The 21,502-nt window shown below is 42.8% G+C and overlaps 1 protein-coding gene across 14 annotated transcripts in view; it reads right to left on the reverse strand.

The window, feature by feature from the left end:
* Positions 1 to 21,502, reverse strand: part of TRIM2 (tripartite motif containing 2) — a 145,122-nt gene that overhangs the window by 26,355 nt on the left and 97,265 nt on the right. For all 14 annotated transcript variants that reach the window (XM_066280714.1, XM_066280722.1, XM_066280746.1 and 11 more), the window contains 3 exons: positions 10,778 to 10,929; positions 8,212 to 8,392; positions 6,671 to 7,394 (listed from right to left, as the gene is read on the reverse strand). In XM_066280714.1, the coding sequence (XP_066136811.1) occupies positions 6,671 to 7,394; positions 8,212 to 8,392; positions 10,778 to 10,929 (1,057 nt within the window). The remainder of the gene's footprint in view (positions 1 to 6,670; positions 7,395 to 8,211; positions 8,393 to 10,777; positions 10,930 to 21,502) is intronic.

The following is a 21,502-nucleotide window of genomic DNA, read 5'->3' on the forward strand; positions in this document are numbered from 1 at the left end:
CCTCTGCTGAGCTCCAGGGCCATGTGTGGGCCCAGCTCTTATTCTTGGTCTCATGTTAACTAGAGCTCGATTCGAGTCTGTTACCCCACGTGTACATAAAATCACAGGGTTGGAGGCACATCTGTTAGTCCAAGATGGCTTATACCTTTAAAAAGAGCTAAATGGAACAGGCATTGCCATTTTACTTTTATAATATTTGTTTTAACAAAACTGTTTCCTAAAGCCACCTGGCTCAGTTTACAAAGAGCTGGGGCTGCTATCACTGGTAACATCCACTGATTCTAATGAGCATCTTTTGTCAGAGTTATTATTGATCAGCATTTTTTTTAAAAGTCTATGTGTTTTTTTAAGCACAGCAGGATCACAGCATTACTCCTGAGGGTTAAAATAAACTAGCAACATGTGCCAAGAAGTACTATTTTTTCTAGCAGTTAAACTGGGAAAATCTTGATGTTGAGCAATATCACAGAACTACAGCATATTATCATTATAATTATCATTATACTGAAATACCCACAGACCAAGTGTTGATAAAGTGTCTTGAGACCAAAATAAAATAAATAGAAATTCCAGAAGTTAGAAATAATGTGGGATCATGCTTCACTCTTCAAGGTTTTTAGTAAATTCCTTTTAGTCTATAGAAGAGTCCCCCCAAAGTATTCTAAATATAATAATGAAAATGTGTCCTTTCATAACGAATATAAATATAACACACAACACATAGAGTATTTACAAAGTACTGCTACTTTGATATAAAAGATTTCATTTGATGATTACATTTGGCTAGTAGAGCAAGTAACACAAGTTTTAAAAGTCATCATAAACAGTTTGGCAACAATTCCATAAGATAATTAAACTTGTTTTTCCCAGGTGTTAAACTAGCCTACAAAGCACAAAATGAAATTTTAAACCAAATAGCTTCTCATCTGTGCTTCTCCTGGTCACTTCCACCCATGTCTCCAGGAAAATTATAGAAGTAAGGTCATAAGGACTGAAATAGGGAATCAACAACTGTAGATCACCCCTGCCCTGGTCAGCTTAATGAAAAAATTAATATTAAGTAAATCTAGATACTCAGAAAGGGATAATGCAAGAGGCTGAAACTGAGCCAAATATAAGATCTAACACAGGAGCTTCGTGTGGGTGCTTAACCAATGTTTGTTGAGTGAATAAGAGCCTGAATGAATAATTAATAACTGAGTAAGTTGCGACCCATATTACATCATGGGAAAATAAAATGTTCCATAATATTTATGGCACTGTCATATACTTTCTCTCATGAACTCCTTATAACAACACCATGGATTAATACGATAAATATGAAATACCAGTCTATTTTATGAATGCAAATTGAAGCTAGGCATATTAGAAAGGTAGCAGAGACAGACGGAAGACTAAAACTTGGGTTCTCCTGACCAGGAGATTGATATTTACATACCATTTTTTTTTCCTGATACGCACATGCTTCTTTCTAATTGGACTTAAAAACACCAGGCTTCTGAGGTAAGGATAATTACCCTTTGGGCTCTCATGAATCATGCTTTCTCCATAAAAGCCTTCAAAAAATCCCAGTCCTTATTATATGATATTTTAACTGTGTAACCGTCTCCTTCACCAAACTGTGAGGGGTAAGGGGTAACACCGGAAAGGGCAGGGGTAACACCGGAAAGGGCAGGGGTAACACCTGTCCTGTTGCATCCTATAACACCACGCTGCATCTCGCTAGTACTCAGAAAATATTAGTGGCATCCTTTCCCACTTGACATACAAGAACAGTTCCCAAGGATGAGCTGCTTAAGGTGGGTGAGGGCAGGGTGCCTATGATGACCTCGGATGCCAAATTAGTAAGATCTCCTTCCTCTGAAATTCTAGGGAGAGAAAGTGGTGGTTTGCAGAGGTGAGGCTGGGGGGGCACAAAATACCCTATCTTCCGGTGAGCCTCTGACTCATGCTAAGTGATTTCACACATCCATATTATATTAAGAGAAAGCACACTGTTCTAGAGCACAAATGACTGGTTCATTCAACACTTCTCATGGACTCACTGAGGTACGGTGTAGGAATTACATCATTTGAAACAATTCAACTGTACTTCTTTCACTCCCTCCCACATCTTCTGGCTTCCTTTATTCAGTGTCCTTCTTTAGTAGCTGACAAAACCAGCTCCCGGGCTTCTAGTTAGCAAACTTGACACTACAGGGAAAAACAATCCCCATGTTTCAAGGAATCAACCTCAACAGATGCTCTTCCCCAACTCATTCAGGACTGTTCTGAAATACGACATTAGAGAAACACAATAACTCATTCAATATGGGCACATCATTAGGTTTTCAGACGTGGGAGGTTTCAAATATCTCAAATTTGGAAAAGCGCGGAAGTTAAAGGACATTTTAGGTGAGGAGGAATCACTGTGCAATGGAAAAGGCACAGGGCATGGGAGTCGCAGACAGCCTGGGCTCCGACCCCAGCTCTCTGGGCTTCCGTTCTTTCTATGGTAAGGATAATTATACACTGTCCTGGTAGTTTGGCTCTTGAGGGTCAGGGGCTGGGCAGGAGTGCTGGGAGAGGAGCTCTGATTTGTGGCATTTGCCCATTTCAAGAATAAATGCTCCCCTCCTGGCTGACTTCAATCCACAAACATGAAGCCACAGAACACAGATTTGGGAGGTGATCTGAGAACCAGTATAAGCTGACTCTCGCACACCACAAATTATGCTGTAGTGGGTATATGATACTGTGGGGACATTAGGAACTGAAAGTATTTAACACTTACTAAAGATTTTCAGTAGGATGACATACAGAATGGACTGCACAATGCCTGGCTCAGAGAACACCTGCCTCTATTCCCCATCAATTCCTCCCAGAACCACAACTCCTCCCTTCAATATTACAGTGAGACTCATGACATAGAGTAACTTCTCTATACATACACTTCCAAATTGATGTCTAGCCCTGACTTCTTTGCTGCGCTCCAAACCTATACTACCAACTGTCTACAGCACACTTCAACCTGGACGACGAAAACTGAAACATACCTCTCTTTACCTTGCCTTGGCCTTTCACACTGGTCCCTCTACCTGGGGTATCATCTGCACTTGTCAACTTGGGAGGAGTCATATTCATCATTCATGTTCCATTTAAATCCCTACTCATTTCTATAGTTTTCTCACCTAACTCATGGTATCAGGGTTAGCTGGTCATATATCTGTCCTTGGGGGAAGAGATCTCATTTCTTGCATCTCTATATTCCCATCACCTGGCATAGTACGTGGCAGGCACTAGGTGTTCTAGATATGTTCTCAAATTATATTATTGCATAGTGAGTGCCATGCTTCAGCTAGACTCTGGATAGAACATGAGAAATAGGCCAGAAGGACCTGCTTTCCTTTCTGCCCCTACCTATCTGAGGTGTTTAGCATCTGCTGTGGGCTACACTGTGTCACCCCTAAAATCCATACATTGAAGTCCTCATAAGGTAACTGTATTTGGAGATAAGGTCTATAAAGAGTTTATTAACTTAAAATGAGGCCATTGGGGTGAGGCCCTAATCCCATAAGATTAGTGTCCTCATTATAGGAAGAGGAAGAAGCACCAGGGAGGACTGCACAGAAGGACAGCCATGTGAACATAAAACAGCAAGGAGGCTGCTGCCTGCAAGCCCGGGAGAGAGACCGCAGAGGAAACCAACCCTGCCGCCACCGCAATCTTGGACTTTCATCCTCTCAAAATGTGAGAAAATACATTTGTGTTGTTTAAGCCACCCGGTCTGTGGTATTTGATGGCAACCCAAGCAAACTAAGACAGCATCTCTACTTCATGAATACATTCAGACACAGTGCTGCTTGCCAGGCAGTATTTTAAGTGCTTTACAAATGTTTAAACATGTTAACACCTTCCCACCAGTGTCAGTGAATCACTATGCCTGCATTTCTCAATGGTTAGGAGGAGAGAGAACAGACCCTCTTACTCCTAGGGTGGGAGCTGGGAATTCAAAGTCAATATATATTATCGTTGGAGGGAAGACACCCTTTTCTCAGATGAAGATCACAGGTGGAGATGTTGATGACTGATAATAACAATAGTAAAATACGAGCTGCCAGGAACTGAGCACTGTATTTACACGGCAAGTGCCAGCCATACTACAAGAATTCTCTCTCTTTCAACCTCACAACAACCTAAGAGTTAGGTATTATTTCATCCTCTTCCTTTTACAGAGGAGGAAACCAGGTTAAGAAATGATAAGTCAGTTGCCCAGCTGGCAAAGAGAAGCAGAGCCAGAATCAGAGCCAGGTCTGAGCCTTTCACCACCCTGGCACACTGCCTGGACATTTAGACTGAGGCTTCTTGACTGTGGGTTGGCGGTTTTGAATTTGAGACTGAGTTTGTTCTCAATGCAGATCAATGGGCAGCAGTGAGTTAGATTTTTTGAGAAGGTTGTAGGCAAAATCTAGCAACCTTAATTGCATGTCTAAAAACAAACCTTTTCGGCCCGGTTGGCTCAGCGGTAGAGCGTCGGCCTGGCGTGCAGGGGACCCGGGTTCGATTCCCGGCCAGGGCACATAGGAGAAGCACCCATTTGCTTCTTCACCCCCCCTTCCTCTCTGTCTCTCTCTTCCCCTCCCGCAGCCAAGGCTCCATTGGAGCAAAGATGGCCCGGGCGCTGGGGATGGCTCCTTGGCCTCTGCCCCAGGCGCTAGAGTGGCTCTGATCACGACAGAGCAACGCCCCGGATGGGCAGAGAATCGCCCCCTGGTGGGCAGCCGGGTGAATCCCGGTCGGGCGCATGTGGGAGTCTGTCTGACTGTCTCTCCTCGTTTCCAGCTTCAGAAAAATAAAAAAAAATAAAAAAAAAGAAAAACTAATGATTGATGCTTCTCATCTCTCTTCGTTCCTGTCTGTCTGTCCCTCTCTATCCCTCTCTCTGACTCACTCTGTCTCTGTAAAAAAAAAAATAATAATAATAAAAAATAAAAACAAACCTTTTCACTTATTTAGCTCCCCTACGTGCCAGGGCATTACTCTCGAAACTTAGCGGACAGTGCTCAGAAACAGATATTCATATTTTGATTTGATGGACACGGGAACCAAAGCCCAGGGAAGCTAAGAGACCTGCCTAAGGTTCAAGTAAGTGGCAGAACCGGAAAGGCAGACCTGGGAGGCTCCCAAGCTGTGCCCGCCCCAGCTCGCCCACTTTGCTTTAACGGTTGGATCAACAATTTTTGCACCCACACTGCACAAATGGCCAATAAATGTACAAGGTGCCTCCATGCTTTGGCGGATGACTGATGTATCACATCAAGGTCTTTATACGAAGATTCGGCCTAAAGTATTACCATTGAGCCACTTTGCCCAGAAAGGTCCCAAGGAGTCATTTCCCCAAGATGTTCCATGGAAAAAGCTTGATGGTCAGAAGTTTGGAAGTGCTGCCCGTTATCCCTCCCTGGCCTTGTAGACTTAAAGTACACATCAGCAAATACTAAAGGTTTTCAAAAAGCTGTTTCCTTCACTTGAACTAAGGAATTCTTTTTCTATATATGTCACTTAATACATGGGACAGGGCCCTTTTAGGGATACTGTGACAAAGGACTCAAGAGGCAGAAAGAGTAGCAGGCTGGAGCTACTTTGGATACAGTAACTAAAACGCAGACCTTTTTTTTCCCCTTACGAATTATCAAATTGTTTGTTTACATCTAGTTTGCTTTCTACTAAGAAAATAAACCACTAAAAATAACATGACTTAGTAACTTTTGTTTTATATTTTAAAAAATTAGTCTAAAAATCTTTTGATATTAAAAAAAAAAATCAGAGGCAATAAATCAGTAAAGGGGTGGGCTATTGGCATACCCCAGTCCCTTGGCGCATTTGGAACCTCCTGCCTCCACGCCCACCCGTTTCATCTTCCAGGTTCCCACCCACCCTCCCCAGTTTGGGGGCTACTCTCCAGCTAACACACAGGAGGTGACCACAACTTGCAGCGTCCCGTGTCCTCCACCCCCAGCCTTTACAGTAATGCAGAAGCGGGGACAGGGAGTCGGACCCTGCAGGCGCAGGACAGCCCCAGTTCCCAGGGTTCAGAGAAACTGGAGGTTATCTGAAATAACGATCTCTCTGCCTTTGGGTTAGGTGAGCAGTCAGTCCAAAGACATTCCTGTAGGGAGGGAAAAGTTGCCAACATTCCTTCAGAATTTCTAGATTATAAATGCTGTAATTTTCCTTTTTTTTTTTTTTTTTTTTGCTTATTTTTTGAATTTTCTACAGTGAAGATGCAGCATTGTGTGTTAAAACGGGGGAAGGAAGGAGAGGGGACAAGGAGCAAAAAGGAGGAGGGAAAACAAGCCATAGTATCTCCAGGAAAAGAGACCACAGAAGCTCACCTAACAAAATATCCCAATATCTCCCAACATCTTCAGGCAGAAGTTCTGACCTGCAAGACTCCCCTCCGCAGCAACGTCCCCGTTAGCCCAAGCCCGGTCGCCCTCAGCCTGCAAGGCGCGGCGCCGCCTCCTTCCCCACTCGGACGACCTTCCCCACCCGGAAGACCTTCCCCACTGGACGACCTTCCCCACTCGGGAGACCTTCTCCACTCGGACGACCTTCCCCACTCGGGAGACCTTCCCCACTCGGGAGACCTTACCCACTCGGACGACCTTCCCCACTCGGGAGACCTTACCCACTCGGAAGATCAAGTCGTCCTCGATGGGGTTCTCTTTCCTCTTGCCGGTGCTGTACATGCTCGCGGGTCTCTTCACGGCTTTCTGCTTGACGTGGCCGCTCCCCGGGGACTTCACGCGCCTCTTCACGCCCTCCGTGGTGGGCGACACGTCGGCCGACCTGATCACTTTCAGCTTAAAGGGGCTGCCGCGGATGTGCTGGTCGTAGAGCCGCAGCGAGAGGGTGAAGTCGCCCTCCTTCTGCACGGTGTACAGAAACTCGTACGTGCCGTTCTTGTTGTCGAGGATCTCTCCGTCCGCCACGCTGCCGTCGGGCGTGCTCAGCTCCGCCGTGATGTAGGCATTGCCCGTCTTGCAGAGCTCCCCGTCTTTGTCCTTGGTTGTTATAGTAACGGACATGGGCTGCCCAATTATGGTCTGCCGCAGCCCCTCGCCCGTGGCCACCGTCTCGGAGGCAACGGCGTTGGTGGTTAAGATCGTCCCGAGGTTGTGGATGGACTTTTTGAGCCCTTCGGTCTCGACAATGAAATCCAGCTGGTCGTTCTCCCGCGGGTGCAGCGGAAAGTCCTGGTCCGCCAGTTCGTTCAGTTTCTCGCTCATCTGCTTCTTCACCAGCAGCACCTCCGTCTCCGTGCCATGGTTGAGAGCCTGCGCCGTGAAGTTGCTGCAGCTCTTAATACTCTCCTGCCCCTCGAGCAGAGTATCCAGCTGCGACTGGAGGACCTGCAGGAAAAATGCACCGGGTGAGTGCTTTCCTGCAGCTCGCCTTGCGGTTCTGCACCTGCCCACGCTGCTGGCTCTCAGCAAGGGGTGTTTAATTTCACTCAGTGGATCCGGTTCTAAAGCATCATCCTACACTGCATTCCCAGTGCCTGCCTTCTCTTTCCCTTCCGCCTCGCCCTGTTTCTCCCACGCACATATTTCTTGGGTCATGTGTTTTTGATAGGACGCCACCGAGAGAGCTTGGCAAACAGATTGTCATGCCTGACATCTGAAATATTCATTATGCAGGATCTTTCCTTAATGTCCGAGTCTCCTCCCCGCTGTCACCTCTTAAAGGAACAGAAACCAGAGGAAGGGAAACTCTTCACGCCTCAATCTCAGGAGCTTTTCACCCCGGTTTTGTAATCAGATGTGCAGAGTTAAACAAAGGCTGAAGTCAGGGCTCAGTTTGAAGCCGACTAACAGGTTGATGAGGGTGAGGGAACAATTAAGAGACTAGTAGGCATTATAATTAAGGAAGGAAAACAATCTAGTTTAATTCTAAATCCTGAAAGCAGACTCTATATTCAGTCTTGCCTTGTGTCAAATTATAAATTGGGACTTAAGGTCACAGAATTAGAGTTTTGCTGAAATGGGAAGAAAAAAGTAGCAGGGTATGCCATTAAGTGAAAACTGCTGCTTACTGTGTGCAACAGTGACACTTAAGGACCCAGTTGAGCCCCCTTTGCTGCTATTAGAGCACAGTGAGCTGGTGCCATGGAGTCCCCCAGACATCCTGTCTCTTCCAGGATCGCTGTAAGAACAGCTGGAGTCTTACTTTGTGTTTGAGGCCATAGTTGACCTCCAGTTCCATAAGCAGCACGCTCTTGCGTACATTTAAAGTTTTCTGGAGCTCATCAAAGGTAGAATGGATGTCATCCACAATGCTGGCCTTCTGGTTGGTTAACTGGTGAATGATTTCTGAGATGAACTGAAGAGCAGAATCTATTTCTGGGAGCCTGGAGGACAGTTGTTAAAAATGATTATTATTTAACATCAACCTAGAAATAGTAAAAAACAAAACAAAAATAAACTAGACACATTTTATGTGCCTCTCATCATCTTAAAGAAGTAAAAATTGAAGAACAAAATGAATAAGGCATAATTACAGTCTTTGAGAGAAAAGACCTTAAAGGTCCATGTCTATTTCAACCTACCTCAGTCATCTACTTTTAATAATGGATAGTACAAAGCTTTGAAGCTCTCTAAACCCCACAGCTTTTCCTCAATTGAGAAACCAGGCTTTCTCAATTTTGTACTATTGATATTTTGAGCCAGAGAATTCTCTTTTTTGCAGGGACCTTGATGTGCATTACAGATGTCGAACAACATCCTGTCCTATACCAGGCTCCAGTAACACACACACACACACACAGAACACACAGAGTTGTGATACTAAATTGTCTCCAGACATTGCTAAATGTCCTTGGGGTGGGGTGGGAGAGGTATATAATTACTCATGGCTGAGAAGCATTATTCTAAACATACAACCTGTATCTTTTTCTCAATCAAATGAAAAACTTATCCAAACTCAAAGTTCCCTGGGAAACTCTTGAAAGTTTTCATGGTCTTGGCCCTGGCCAGTTGGCTTGGCGGTAGAGTATCAATCAGCCTGGCATGTGGAAGTCCTGGATTTGATTCCCGGCCAGGGCACACAGGAGTAGCGCCCATCTGCTTCTCCACTCTTCCCCCTCTCCTTCCTCTCTCTCTCTTCTCTTCCCGCAGCCAGGGCTCCATTGGAGCAAAGGTGACCCAGGCGCTGAGGACGGCTCCATGGCCTCCGCCTCAGGCGCTAGAATGGCTCAGATGGAGCAACGCTCCAGATGGGCAAAGCATCGCCCCCTGGTGGGCTTGCTGGATGGATCCTGGTCGGGCACACGCAGGAGTCTGACTGACTCCTCGCTTCTAACTTTGGAAAAATACAAAAAAAAAAAAAAAATTTCCATGTTTCCATGGTCTTTTAATTAGTAGGGAATAACCACACTTTTCTCATTATAAATGTTAGTGAAGAGATTTATTTTCAGCTGCTGGCTATTTATTTCCAATCTTAGTCTTTCTCATGCCTCACACAGCTACTCTGTTCCTTCAATTCCATGCCAGAAAAGGAGCCTGGGCATAGGGAAACATAAGGAAAACTGAGCCATCACTGCTCAGTACCATCTTGCTGCACTCAAGCAGAGAGGAGCCAGTCAGTCACAGGAAGTCACAGGAGACACACGGGCCTGTGAGTGTGTCAAGAACAGCAGATAAGAAAGACTCCTCAGCCTGACCAGGCAGTCATACAATGGATAGAGCGTCGGACTGGGACACAGAGAACCCAGGTTCAAAACCCTGAGGTTGCTGGCTCATCCGGCTTGAGGATGGATCATAGACATGACCCTGTGGCTGTTGGCTTGAGCCCCAGGGTCACTGGCTTGAGCAACGGGTCACTGGCTCTGCTGTAGCCCCCTCCCCCCCTTTCAAGGCACATATGAGAAAGCAATTTTTTTTTTTTTTATTTTTCTGAAGTTGGAAACGGGGAGAGACAGTCAGACAGACTCCCGCATGCGCCCAACTGGGATCCACCCGGCACGCCCACCAGGGGCCACGCTCTGCCCACCAGGGGGCGATGCTCTGCCCACCAGGGGGCGATGCTCTGCCCTTCCGGGGTGTCGCTCTGCCACGACCAGAGCCACTCCAGCGCCTGGGGCAGAGGCCAAGGAGCCATCCCCAGCGCCCGGGCCATCCTTGCTCCAATGGAGCCTTGGCTGCGGGAGGGGAAGAGAGAGACAGAGAGGAAGGAGGGGGTGGGGGTGGAGAAGCAAATGGGCGCTTCTCCTATGTGCCCTGGCCGGGAATCGAACCCGGGTCCCCCGCACGCCAGGCCGACGCTCTACCGCTGAGCCAACCGGCCAGGGCCGAGAAAGCAATTAATGAAAAACTAAGGTGCCACAATGAAGAATTGATGCTTCTCATCTCTCTCCCTTCTTGTCTGTCTGTCCCTACCTGTCCCTCTGTCTGTGTCTCTCTCACTCACACACACACACACACACTCACACACACAGAAAGGCTCCTCAGAGATCCTGGTTTCACACACAAATTTTAGAGATCTCCTGAGAGCAGCATTTTCCTCCTGTTTATTTTGTTCATAATCATACTAAGGCAATAAAATGCCACCACTCATAACATGAGGGAATTTTAATCAAGGGGCAGAGGACGACCCTCCACTCACTAGTTTATGACTACAGGTCCACGATCAAATAATTTATTTAGGTGACATGAGCCTACTATCCCAGAGACAAGAGACGCTGAGGCCGAGCCTGACGCCCAGGCGGCCGGAGGGAGCCTGGGGGAGATGTGCGCACCTTTTGTTGACGGCGTCCAGCTGGACCTGGAGGGAGGCCTTGTGCTGCTCCACCACATCCTTGAGGGGCACCGTGGGGTGCTCCGCGTGCTCCCCCTCCGTGCACTCCCGACACATGGCGGTCTCACAAGACTGGCAGTAAAAGTCCATCACCTGCGGGTGACACAAGAACAATTCCAGGCCCGGTGCCACTGACTACCTGCTGTGCCCAGGCCTTCACTTGGCTTGCGTTCTGCCCTTTAATTCTCACAGCCTCTCCTGTGAGAGGGGGTGGGCAATGTCACATGCAGCTTCACAGGAGCAAAGGGAGTATAGGCTGGGATGTGCCAGGTGTCAAACAGAGGCAGCTCGGACTCCAAAGCTGCTGCTTTGGTCACCAAACCAGCTTTTCTGTGACCATTCCACTAAGGCAGAGGACAGTGTAGGGCTGTGGTGCTCTCACTTTCTGGCCTCAGGACCATTTTACCTCTTTATAAATTATCAATGGCTGTAAAGTGCTTTAGTGAGTACTATCTAGAGATAGTTATCGCTTTAAAAATGAAACCGAAAAAGTTTAAATATTAATTTTATTAGAAGCAATGATAAGCCCATTAAATAGTAACATGAATAATACAATTTATAAAAAGGATATTTTGCAAAACAAAAGTTATGAGTAGAGTGGCATCCACCTGAAACCTATAGTTTTATTAAGCAATGTCACCCCAATAAATTCAATTAAGCATTTTAAAAATAAGTAAGTAAATAAATAAATAGAATTTGTCCCCAGAAAAATAAAATAAAGAAACTATCATCAGCTGGCTCCAGTCCCTGGGCAATTTCAAATCCAGACTCTTTAAACAGAATCATTGGCAGGTACAAGGCAAGTCAATGGGACAACAGGTCAACCAGAAAATAGATCGGCTGATCATCAACTATTGCCGTGCCAAGGAGGTGGAGTCTGTGGTATTTGCACCAACCCTCCCAGGGGATATGAGCAGGGCAGATATTGAAACCCAAATAGTACAGACTTGCATAGATGATTACCATCTGAGATGCAGACTTATTGAAAGAATATACAATAAAGTGGGTGTGGTAGCCTAAATAATAGCCCCCCAAAGATGTCCACATCCTACTCCCAAGAACCTGATAATGTGTTTACCTTCTGTGGCCAAATAGTCTTACAGACGTGAATGAGTAAGGATCTTGAGAAGGGATGACTATCCAGGGGGGCCCAGGGTAATCATAAGAGTCCTTGTAAAAGGGAGGCAGGAGGGTCAAAGACAGTATAGGAGATGAGACACAGAAACAAGAGATAGCAGTGATTTGAGGAACAGGTCACAAGCTCAGGAAATGCAGGCAGTCTCTAGAAGCTAAAAAAAAATGCAGGGAAATGGATTCTTTACTGAAGCCTCAAGAAGGAACAGAGCCCCAGTCCCACCTACATTTTGATTTTAGGCATCTGAACTCCCAAAGTGTAAGAGAATAAATGTGTTGTTTTAAACCCCACACAAAAAAGAAAAATGGCATTGTTTTCCTCTGTAAATCTCTTCAGTGTCTGACTTAATAGAACAAAGCTGGGTTCTCACATCTGCTTCTGCATTCAATCTTGTTTCAATAGCACACATAGTCTATAGTCTGTGGAAAATTCCACCATGCACTATTGAGAAAATGAGAGTGAGAAAGGCAAACAGTGCCTTAGTAATATATAAATACAGTTAAGACCTTGTGGAGCCCCCTGAAAGGGCCTTGGGACCCCTGAAGTTTCCTGAACCAGACTTTGAGAAGGCTACTCTTTGGATAAGAGATGAGCTGGACTGAGCAGTTTGCATCCTGGCTTCACTGCTAGGTAACCTCACTGTGTCTCAGTTTTTTCCTCTGTGAAACGGTGACTACAGTAGTACCCTATTTCAGTGGGGGTGCTGTGAGGACTCAGTAGATTAATATGCACAGAAGTCAGACATTACTTGGCACTGGCACATAGAGTAAGTTCTTAATAATGATCTCGTCTGCTTACCTGAAAATGAAACCACATTATCCTAATTATTATGACTCTCAGTGACAGTATAACATAAAACCTGAAAGATAGTTTTGCTGTGAAGATATTCCCCTTATTTTTTCAGCTAAAAATAATTTCTTATAATTTTGAATTCCCAAAGCACTTTAGGGGGAGATCCTTTTCTTGAAATGTAACATACATACAGAAAATGGCATAAATCCTGATACAGATTAATGGAATTTCACAAAGTGAATGCATGCACCAAAGAACTTTTATTCATACCCCATTTATTAAATATTTATGAGATTTTAATTTACTGAGCACAGGAACTCTCTCACTCAGAGGATAACTGTGCACAGAGTAGGTGTGTAATAACACTGCTGAATGGGTGAACTGTATGCTGTCTCGTGTTAGATCCAAAGACACAAATAGGTTAAAAGTAAAAAGACAGAAAAAGATATTCTATGCAAATAGTAACCAACATAGAGCTGGAGTACCTATTCCAATATCAGACAAAACAGAATTTGAGACAAAAATTGTTACAACAGATGAAGAAGGACATTATATAATGATAAAATGGTCAATCCATCAAGAAATATAGCAACTATACATGTTTCCAACAATAGATCCTCAAAATATATGAAGCAGAATCTGACAGAATTGAAGGGAGAAACGAACAACACAACAATAATAGTTGTAGATGTCAATACTCCACTTTCAATAATGATAAACCAACTGAACGGAAGATCAATAAAGAAATAGAGAACTTTAACAAAATTATAAACCAGCCAGACCTAACAGACACATAAGAACACTCTATTCAATAACAGAATTTACATTTTTGTCAAGTACACATGGAACATTCTCCAGAATAGATAATATATTAGGTAACAAAAGTCTCAATACATGTAAAAAAAAATTGAAACCATACCAAATATCTTCTCTGGGCTTAATGGAATAAAATTAGAAATCAATAACAGAAGGAAATCTGGAAAATTAACAAAAATGTGTAAATTAAATAATATACTCTTAAGCAAATAATGAATCAAAGAAGAAATCACAAGGGAAATTAGAAAGTACTTTGAGATGAATAGAAATGAAAACACAACACACCAAAACATATCAGAGGTGGTGCTCAGAGCAAAATTTATAGCCATAAATGCCTGCATTAAAAGGAAGAAAGATTGCAAATCAATAACCTCAGCTTCTACCTTAAGAAACTAGAAAAAAGAACAAACTAAATTTAGAGCAAACAGAAGAAAGAAAATAAAGATTAGAGTGAAGATGAATAAAATTGAGAAAAGGAAAACAATTGAGATAAACAATGAAACCAAAAGTTGGTTCTTTGTAAAGATCAACAAAATTGAGAACAGAGTACTATGAAAAGTTGTATAACAATAAACTGACTAACCTAGATACAGTGGACAAATTTTAAGAAACACACAAACTACCAAAAATGACTAAAAAGAAATAAAAATTCTCAAGAGATCTATCATAAGAAAAGAGATGAATCAATATTCAAAAAACTTCCAGCAAAGGAAAACCCAGGACCAGATGGCTTCACTAATGAATTCTATACCAAAGAATTTTTTTTATCCCCTCCCCCCCACCCCAGTGAAAGGAGAGATGGCAGAGAGGCAGACTCCTGCATGGGCCCCTGACCAGGATCCACCCAGCAAGCACACTAGGGGGCGATGCTCTGCCTATCTAGGGCATTGCTCCATTGCTCAGCAACCAAGCTCTTCTTAGTGCCAAAGGCAGGCCATAAAGCCATCCTCAGTGCCCAGGGCCAACTCACGCCAATTGAGCAATGGCTGCAGGAGTGGAAGACAGCGAGAGAGAGAGAAGCAGGGGTGGGGTGGGGTGGGGTGGAGAAACAGATGGGTGCTTCTCCTCTGTGCCCTGACCAGGAATTGGACCTGGGACAGCCACACGCAGGGCCAATGCTCTACCACTGAGCCAACCAGCCAGAGCACAAGGAATTAACATCAGTCCTTCCAAATTTTTCAAAAAACTGATGGGGAGGGAACATTTCCTAATTTATTCTATTAGACCAGTAATAACCTGACACTAAAGCCAAATACATCACAAGAAAATTGCAGACTAATAGCCCTTTAGATATAGGTGTAAAAACCCTTAACAAAATACTAGTAAACTGAATCCAGCTGCATATTAAAAGGATTACACCATGACCTAATGAAATTATTCTCAGGAATGCAAGAGTGGTTCACATACAAAAGTCGATACATGTAATACATCACACTAACAGAATGAAGGGGAAAACCCACAGGATCATCTCAATTGATGCAGAAAAAATCTGACAATGTTCAACACTCTGTCATGATTAAAAAAGAAAAATTATTAAATTAGACATAGGAAGAAACTGCCTCAACTTGATAAAGGACATTTACAAAATACCCACAGTTAATATCATACCTAAGATTAGGAACAAGACAAGAATGACTCTAGCCAATTCTATTCAACAATGTACTGGAAGTTCTAGCCAGGACATGTAGGCAATAAAAAGAAATGAAATGAAACCAAATTGGAAAGGAAGGTGTAAAAACTTCTCTCTTCAGAGATGACATGATTTTATATACAGAAAATTTTAAACACACACACACACAATTGGAACAAACAAATGAATTCAGCAAAATTGTAGGAAACAACAGCTACTTCACACTGATGAGGATAGTTGGACTGGAAAAGTCAGATAACAGAGGTTGGCGAGAAAGTAGAAAAATCTGAACTCTCATATTTTGCTGGTAGGAATGTAAAATGGTGCAGCCTCTGTAAAAATGGTGATGGCCCTCAGAAGTTAAACATGGAATTAACTTATGACCTAGCAATTCCACTCTGAGTATACACTGAAGAGAATGGAAAACACGTCCACACAAAAACTTGTTCACAAATGTTCATAGCAGCATTATTATTCACAATAGCCAAAAAGTGGCAGCAACCCAAATGTCCGTCAACTGATGAAGGAATAAACACATTTTGGTGTATCCAGACAGTGGAATATTATTTAGCCATAAAAAGCAAATGAAGTTTTGACATGTGCTACAATGTAGATGAACTTTGAAACATTGTGTTAGAAGCTGGACTCAAAAAGCTACATATTGTATGTAAGATTCCATTTATATCAGGTGTTCATATGAACAAATCCAGAGACAGAACGTAGACTGATGGCTGCCAGGGGATAGGGGTAGGGGTGGGGGTGGGGGGGTGGGGTAAATGAATGGATGCTTAATGGATAGAGTTTATTTTTGAGATAACAAAAGAGTTCTGGAATTAGATAGTGGTGATGCTTGCACAACCTTTTGAATATGGTATAAGTCACTGAATTATACACTGTAAAATGTAAATTTTGTTAGGTGAATTTTATCTCAATTTAAAATGTTTTTGATAGTTTAGAAGAGACAGCAGCAAACCTGGGTTATTGTCCCTGATTCAGTATCCCAAGTGTATCTTGGGAAGCAAGGGCCCTGGAATCACTTTGAAGTATGAACAACTAGTCATTCTCAAATGCTTGTGCTTGGGTTCCAACAGCTTTGACTCCAGCTGAGAGCTGACTATATGAGGTGTGGGACCCAGCTGGGCTCATCCATCTTGAGTGAGATAATGCTGGTGCTCCCAGGCACGGGAGGGCCAGAGGCCAGGATGAGCTTACTGTTGTGGACAGGTAGTCACCATCTGTGTTCCTTAGAAGAGAAGCGGACCAGGACCACATGCATTACTAACAGCTAAAATGTATAGTCAGGGCCTGGCTGCCAACCATGATGCTTCTGGAAGTGGAGACCTGCTACTGGCCGGGCATTTTTAATGAGGATCTCTCCTTTGCACCTCTAAACATTCTTGTTAGCAAGGCCTAAGCAAGCAAAAATAGGGTTTAATGATCATTCATGTTCTGGGACTGTAAGCATGAGCCCAAGTGTCTGCATTACGTGCAAAGAACCTCTTAAATCACTGACCGCTATTCCCATTTTTCTTTGTATTTAGACAATTCAGCCATGGCAGTTTAATTAGAAAACAGATTGTGTCATAGCACTTAAAGTAAATGACAGGCTTTCATCCACATGTGCTAATCAGCACCAGGCAGTTTATGACAGCAACATCCTGCTTTATTGTTAATTATCAGATTTTATTAACCTTCAGACGCTTGAAATGTTTTTAAAGATTCACCCATGGCAATTGACTGCAGCAATTTATCTGTAATATCGTGCGCATTTGGCTTGAATATGTAACAAGGACCCCCATTCAAAGCAACAGCAGTGAGCTCTTATACTCTACAGTGAAACAATAGAATGATTCAAGAGACACTGCTAATTTTCCAGAGCCTCTTGATGATTCCAGAGAATCATAAAGACCCAGCATTGAGAACGTGCTCAAAACACACTTTAAATGTCTTCATTCATATTAAAGAGGATCAAATTCTTTAGACAGATTTCATTTTTAGTGTGCTTTGATGGGATGCATTTGGGAGATAGTTTTAACTTAAAGAGTTCTTTAATTTTGCTGAAATGAGCATCTCTGAGAGAGTTTCTGTTTGGTGGCCTGGGCAACCCAGGGCCTCTCTTGCAAGATAGCCTCAGGAAATAACATCTACCAGACTTCTTTTCTATTTGTCCTTCAGGGGCCGATGACATGTTTCTCTTTCCAAAGTTTCTCTAAGATTGATAACGCCATTTTACAGAAATCCATAGTAATTTTAAAGAGCTAACCTCTGTTTCAGTTGGTTGCTCCACTGCTTACACAGGCACCTACGCTAGACACCTGGAAGTCGTGCTGACCCCACCAGGCCACCCACCCACTGATCAACTCTTGCCCGGCCCACTTCTCCAGCTTTGCTCTGGCTGGGTCAGGCCTGCTCTGTGGATCACTCCAGGGGGCTTCCAAGGGTTTTCCCTTGGCCTCTGTCGCTTATGCCTTTGAATCACTCCTCCCCTCCCCCATCACATCTCTAGCAATTTTGAAATGAGCTGAATGCAAATCTTACCTGGACATTTAAATGCTTAACAGCCTTTAACAGACTCAAGTTTCTTAAAGTGGCATCCAGTGCCCTCCAAGACCTTTTACTTCTCTCACCCATCACCTACCACTTCCTGGATCCTGGAACTCTTGAGATCACAGAGAGAACAACAGTCTCCCTGCGTTTCTGTTCTCTCTGTCACTTTGTCCCTTGTGCCCAGAATACCCTTCTCCTCTTTATACTGCATGTATGTATATACATACTATGGTCCTACGATTTAGAAATACAATCTAAACATACAAGCATACTCATATATTGGCATAAGATCATTCATTACCAAAACACCAGTTTTAATGGCTACCCAATAATCAGTTATATGGATTTACTATAATTTAACCATTTCCCTAATATTGCATGTTTAGATAAATTATTTCTAATTTTTACTATAATATAAAATGTTCTATTAACATTCTTGTATCAAATCTTTATCCTCATCTCTAGCTATTTCCTTAGAACTTTTCTGTTAGTGGAATCTCTGGAATAAAGGATAAGAAGTGTGTAAAACACTCATTGCATTTTGTCAAGCTGATATAAACTTTTTGAAGAGCAGTTTACCCTTCTACCCATAGGATAGGAAAATGTCTCACTATACCCTGATCAGCATTGGTTATTATTTTTTTTTAAACTTGTGGTTGCCCTGGTTGGGTAGCTCAACTGGTTAGTCGTCCCAATATGTCAAGGTTATGGGTTTGATCCTCAGTCAGGGCACATACAAGAATCAACCAATAAATACATAAATAAGTGGAACAACAAATTGATGTCTCTCTCTCAAATCAATAAATAATTTTAAAAAAAATAAAACTTGCCTCTAATTTGAGATTTGCCCATTTGTGAAGCTGAGCATTTCCCCTCATGATTATTAACCATTTATTTATATATCCCCTGAGAATCTTCTGAGTTCCTTGCCCGTTTCCTTCTGTAATATGTTTTTTCCTATATTTGAAGTGTTCTAATATTGACAGAATTTGATGGGATATTTTAATTAAGAATTTTACAACTAATTCCATAAACTGAATGTTTAATCCTTTTTTTCTTGTGTGCCTGACTAGATTTTGGTGTCAGGGTTCCATGTGTAACAAGTGAATTGGGGAGCTTTCTATCTTTTCTTATGATCCAGAAGTGTACACACTATGAATCATATCTGCTTTATACATGTTTGAAGGAATTCAGTTTTAAATGAACTTTTACTAGTTTCTTTCAAGATTATCAGTGTCCTCAGGTTTTCTGTTTTTTTGTTTTTTGTGACAGAGATAGAGACAGGGACAGATGGGGACCGATAGACAGGAAGGGAGAGAGATGAGAAGCATCAATTCTTTGATGCGGCACCTTAGTTGTTCATTGATTGCTTTCTCATATGTGCCTTGACCAGGGGGTAGGCTACAGCAGAGCAAGTGACCCCTTGCTCAAGCCAGCGATCTTAGGCTCAAACCAGGTGAGTCCATGCTCAAGCCAGCAACCTCGGGGTTTTGAACCTGGGTCCTCCGTGTCCCAGTCCAATGCTCTGTCCATTGCGCCACCGCCTGGTCAGGCTCCTCAGGTTTTCTTGATCATCTGCAATTTCCTAGATAATCATCTACTTCATTCGCCTTTCAGTCTATTAGCCATTAGCACATATAATCGATTTACTCGTATTAAAATCTTGTTAACTGTACTGATAGCTCTTTATTAGTCCTAATTTGACTTATTTATATTTTCTTTTATTGCTTTATGATATGTCAGATTATTTCATCAATCTGTTTAAAACATTCAGCATTTAGATTTAGTCTGCTTGATTGCTTTATTATTTTCAAACTCTCTAATGTTATTTTCTTTCTTTCTTTCTTTCTGTCCCATATGTTTATTTTGTTGTTTTCCCAAACTTTTTGAACTCTTTTTAAATAAAGTTAAGTACCTAAACTTATAACATTTCCTGGGTAAAGATTTGACTTTACCCTATACATTTATTAAATAAGACTTGCACTTTCAATATTTTGTAGTTTAATTTTGCTATTTTTTCCTTTCATTAGATAATTGTGAGTTTTTAATAAAAGATTTGGATTTCTATAACACATGTTACTAATGTAATTTCAGAGCATTGTGGAACAGGAATTTGGTTTACACAATTGGAAAATATTTAGTTTGCAGCCACTTTTAACCACTCAAATTCTCACAATCCTAACAGCTTAGTCGAACAGATTTTAGCATGTGGCTTTTTATTTTGGGGAAGGCAGATTCTCAACTGCAATAGTACTCTCCTCTCTGAAAGGCCTCTTTTCTTTCCCGAGTCCATTGACGCTATTCTTTCCCGAGTCCATTGACGCTTATCATCTCTCATTGAGACAGCTCAACAAATTCAGAATCAATGTCGCAGCCTCCAGTCTCTGCTACTCCATTCCTCCACAATGCCAGCCACTAAGATACTCCTCTCCTGTTTCAATGTTTCCCCACTGCTTATGGAATTTAGGTCAGACATTTTCCCCATGACCTTCATACCTCACTACCGTTTCTCCCCATCTTTCTTTCCAGGTTCGTCCTGTGTTCTTCAGCCCACCTGTGTTCCTGCCCCACCGCCCTACCTCCTTTCTCGAGCTGCCCTGAGCTGCAGGCTCTTCCCTGAATTCCACGACATGACTTATTGATGTAATGCTTCCAGTTGTCATTGTTTCTCATGCTAAATGCTTGTCCTTTATATCCCAAATTTAGACTAGTATCTATAGTAGTTTTAATGTTTCTAAAACTTGATTCCCCCATCAAGTCAACTCTCCAGAGAGCTCCATGCCAAGATGACACTTTAAGGGGACTTGTACCTGATAGAAATGTCCTCCCAGACTAGTATTTAGAATGTGAGCTCCAGAAGGAGACAGTCTCAACATTCACTAAGAGCCAGGCTGAGGAGTGGTCATAAGGAGAATACTCAAACTGCTTTTGAAGGCGCTATTTCAGGTTCCTTTTATAAAACTTGCATTGTAACTCTTCCTCAGAGTATAGTGTGCAGAAAAGCTACAGCTATTGATAACTTGGTGGGCTTTCAATTAAACAAAGGTAGGTAATCTGTGATGTCTCTTATTTTGGTTCCCAAAAAACCTCAGGGTGCTCTTTCCTCCAGGTCCAGCTTTTATGATATGTCATATAGATTTGTGACTTAATGACTTAAACTTTTCAAGTCTGTTTCTTCATCTATAAAATGATGGTAATGAACACCTACTTTGCAAAATGTTGTGTGAGATGCCAAGCATGGTGTCTGGCACATTCGTTCAACAAATAGGTACCAATTGACTTCTGAAGGACTAAATATACAAAGGGACAATGGCCAGGCCATATTTAAAAATAGAACTCTGACCCATAACCTGCCCAGGAAACTGACTCCATTTCTATAATAAACAGTCCAGGAAGTCAGCCTGCTGTAAGTCAGGTTTGTCGGAAGTCAGACTGCTATCTCTAGTAACAATCCAGAAAGCTAAATAATAACTTTGATGCCAAGTGGCCCCAAATGACTAGCACTTGATAACTGATAGCTTTCCTAGTTTTTGTCTCTGTTCCCAACTTAGGACCAATCAGAGAAAGCCAAATATGTACCCCTAACCAATCACATAGAATGCCCCCTTCTAGCTAGCCCACCTCCAGCTTCCCCACGCCAACAGTCCCACATCAGTGTACACCTGAAGCCTTCTCTTTTTCCCTTTGTTGGGTTTTCCTGCCCCTCTGCCGGCCTTTGAGTCTCTGCCAAAATACAAGTGATGGTG

The sequence above is a fragment of the Saccopteryx bilineata genome, chromosome 1 (genome assembly GCF_036850765.1).
Source record: "Saccopteryx bilineata isolate mSacBil1 chromosome 1, mSacBil1_pri_phased_curated, whole genome shotgun sequence".
In the NCBI taxonomy this organism is placed as follows: Eukaryota; Metazoa; Chordata; class Mammalia; order Chiroptera; family Emballonuridae; genus Saccopteryx; species Saccopteryx bilineata.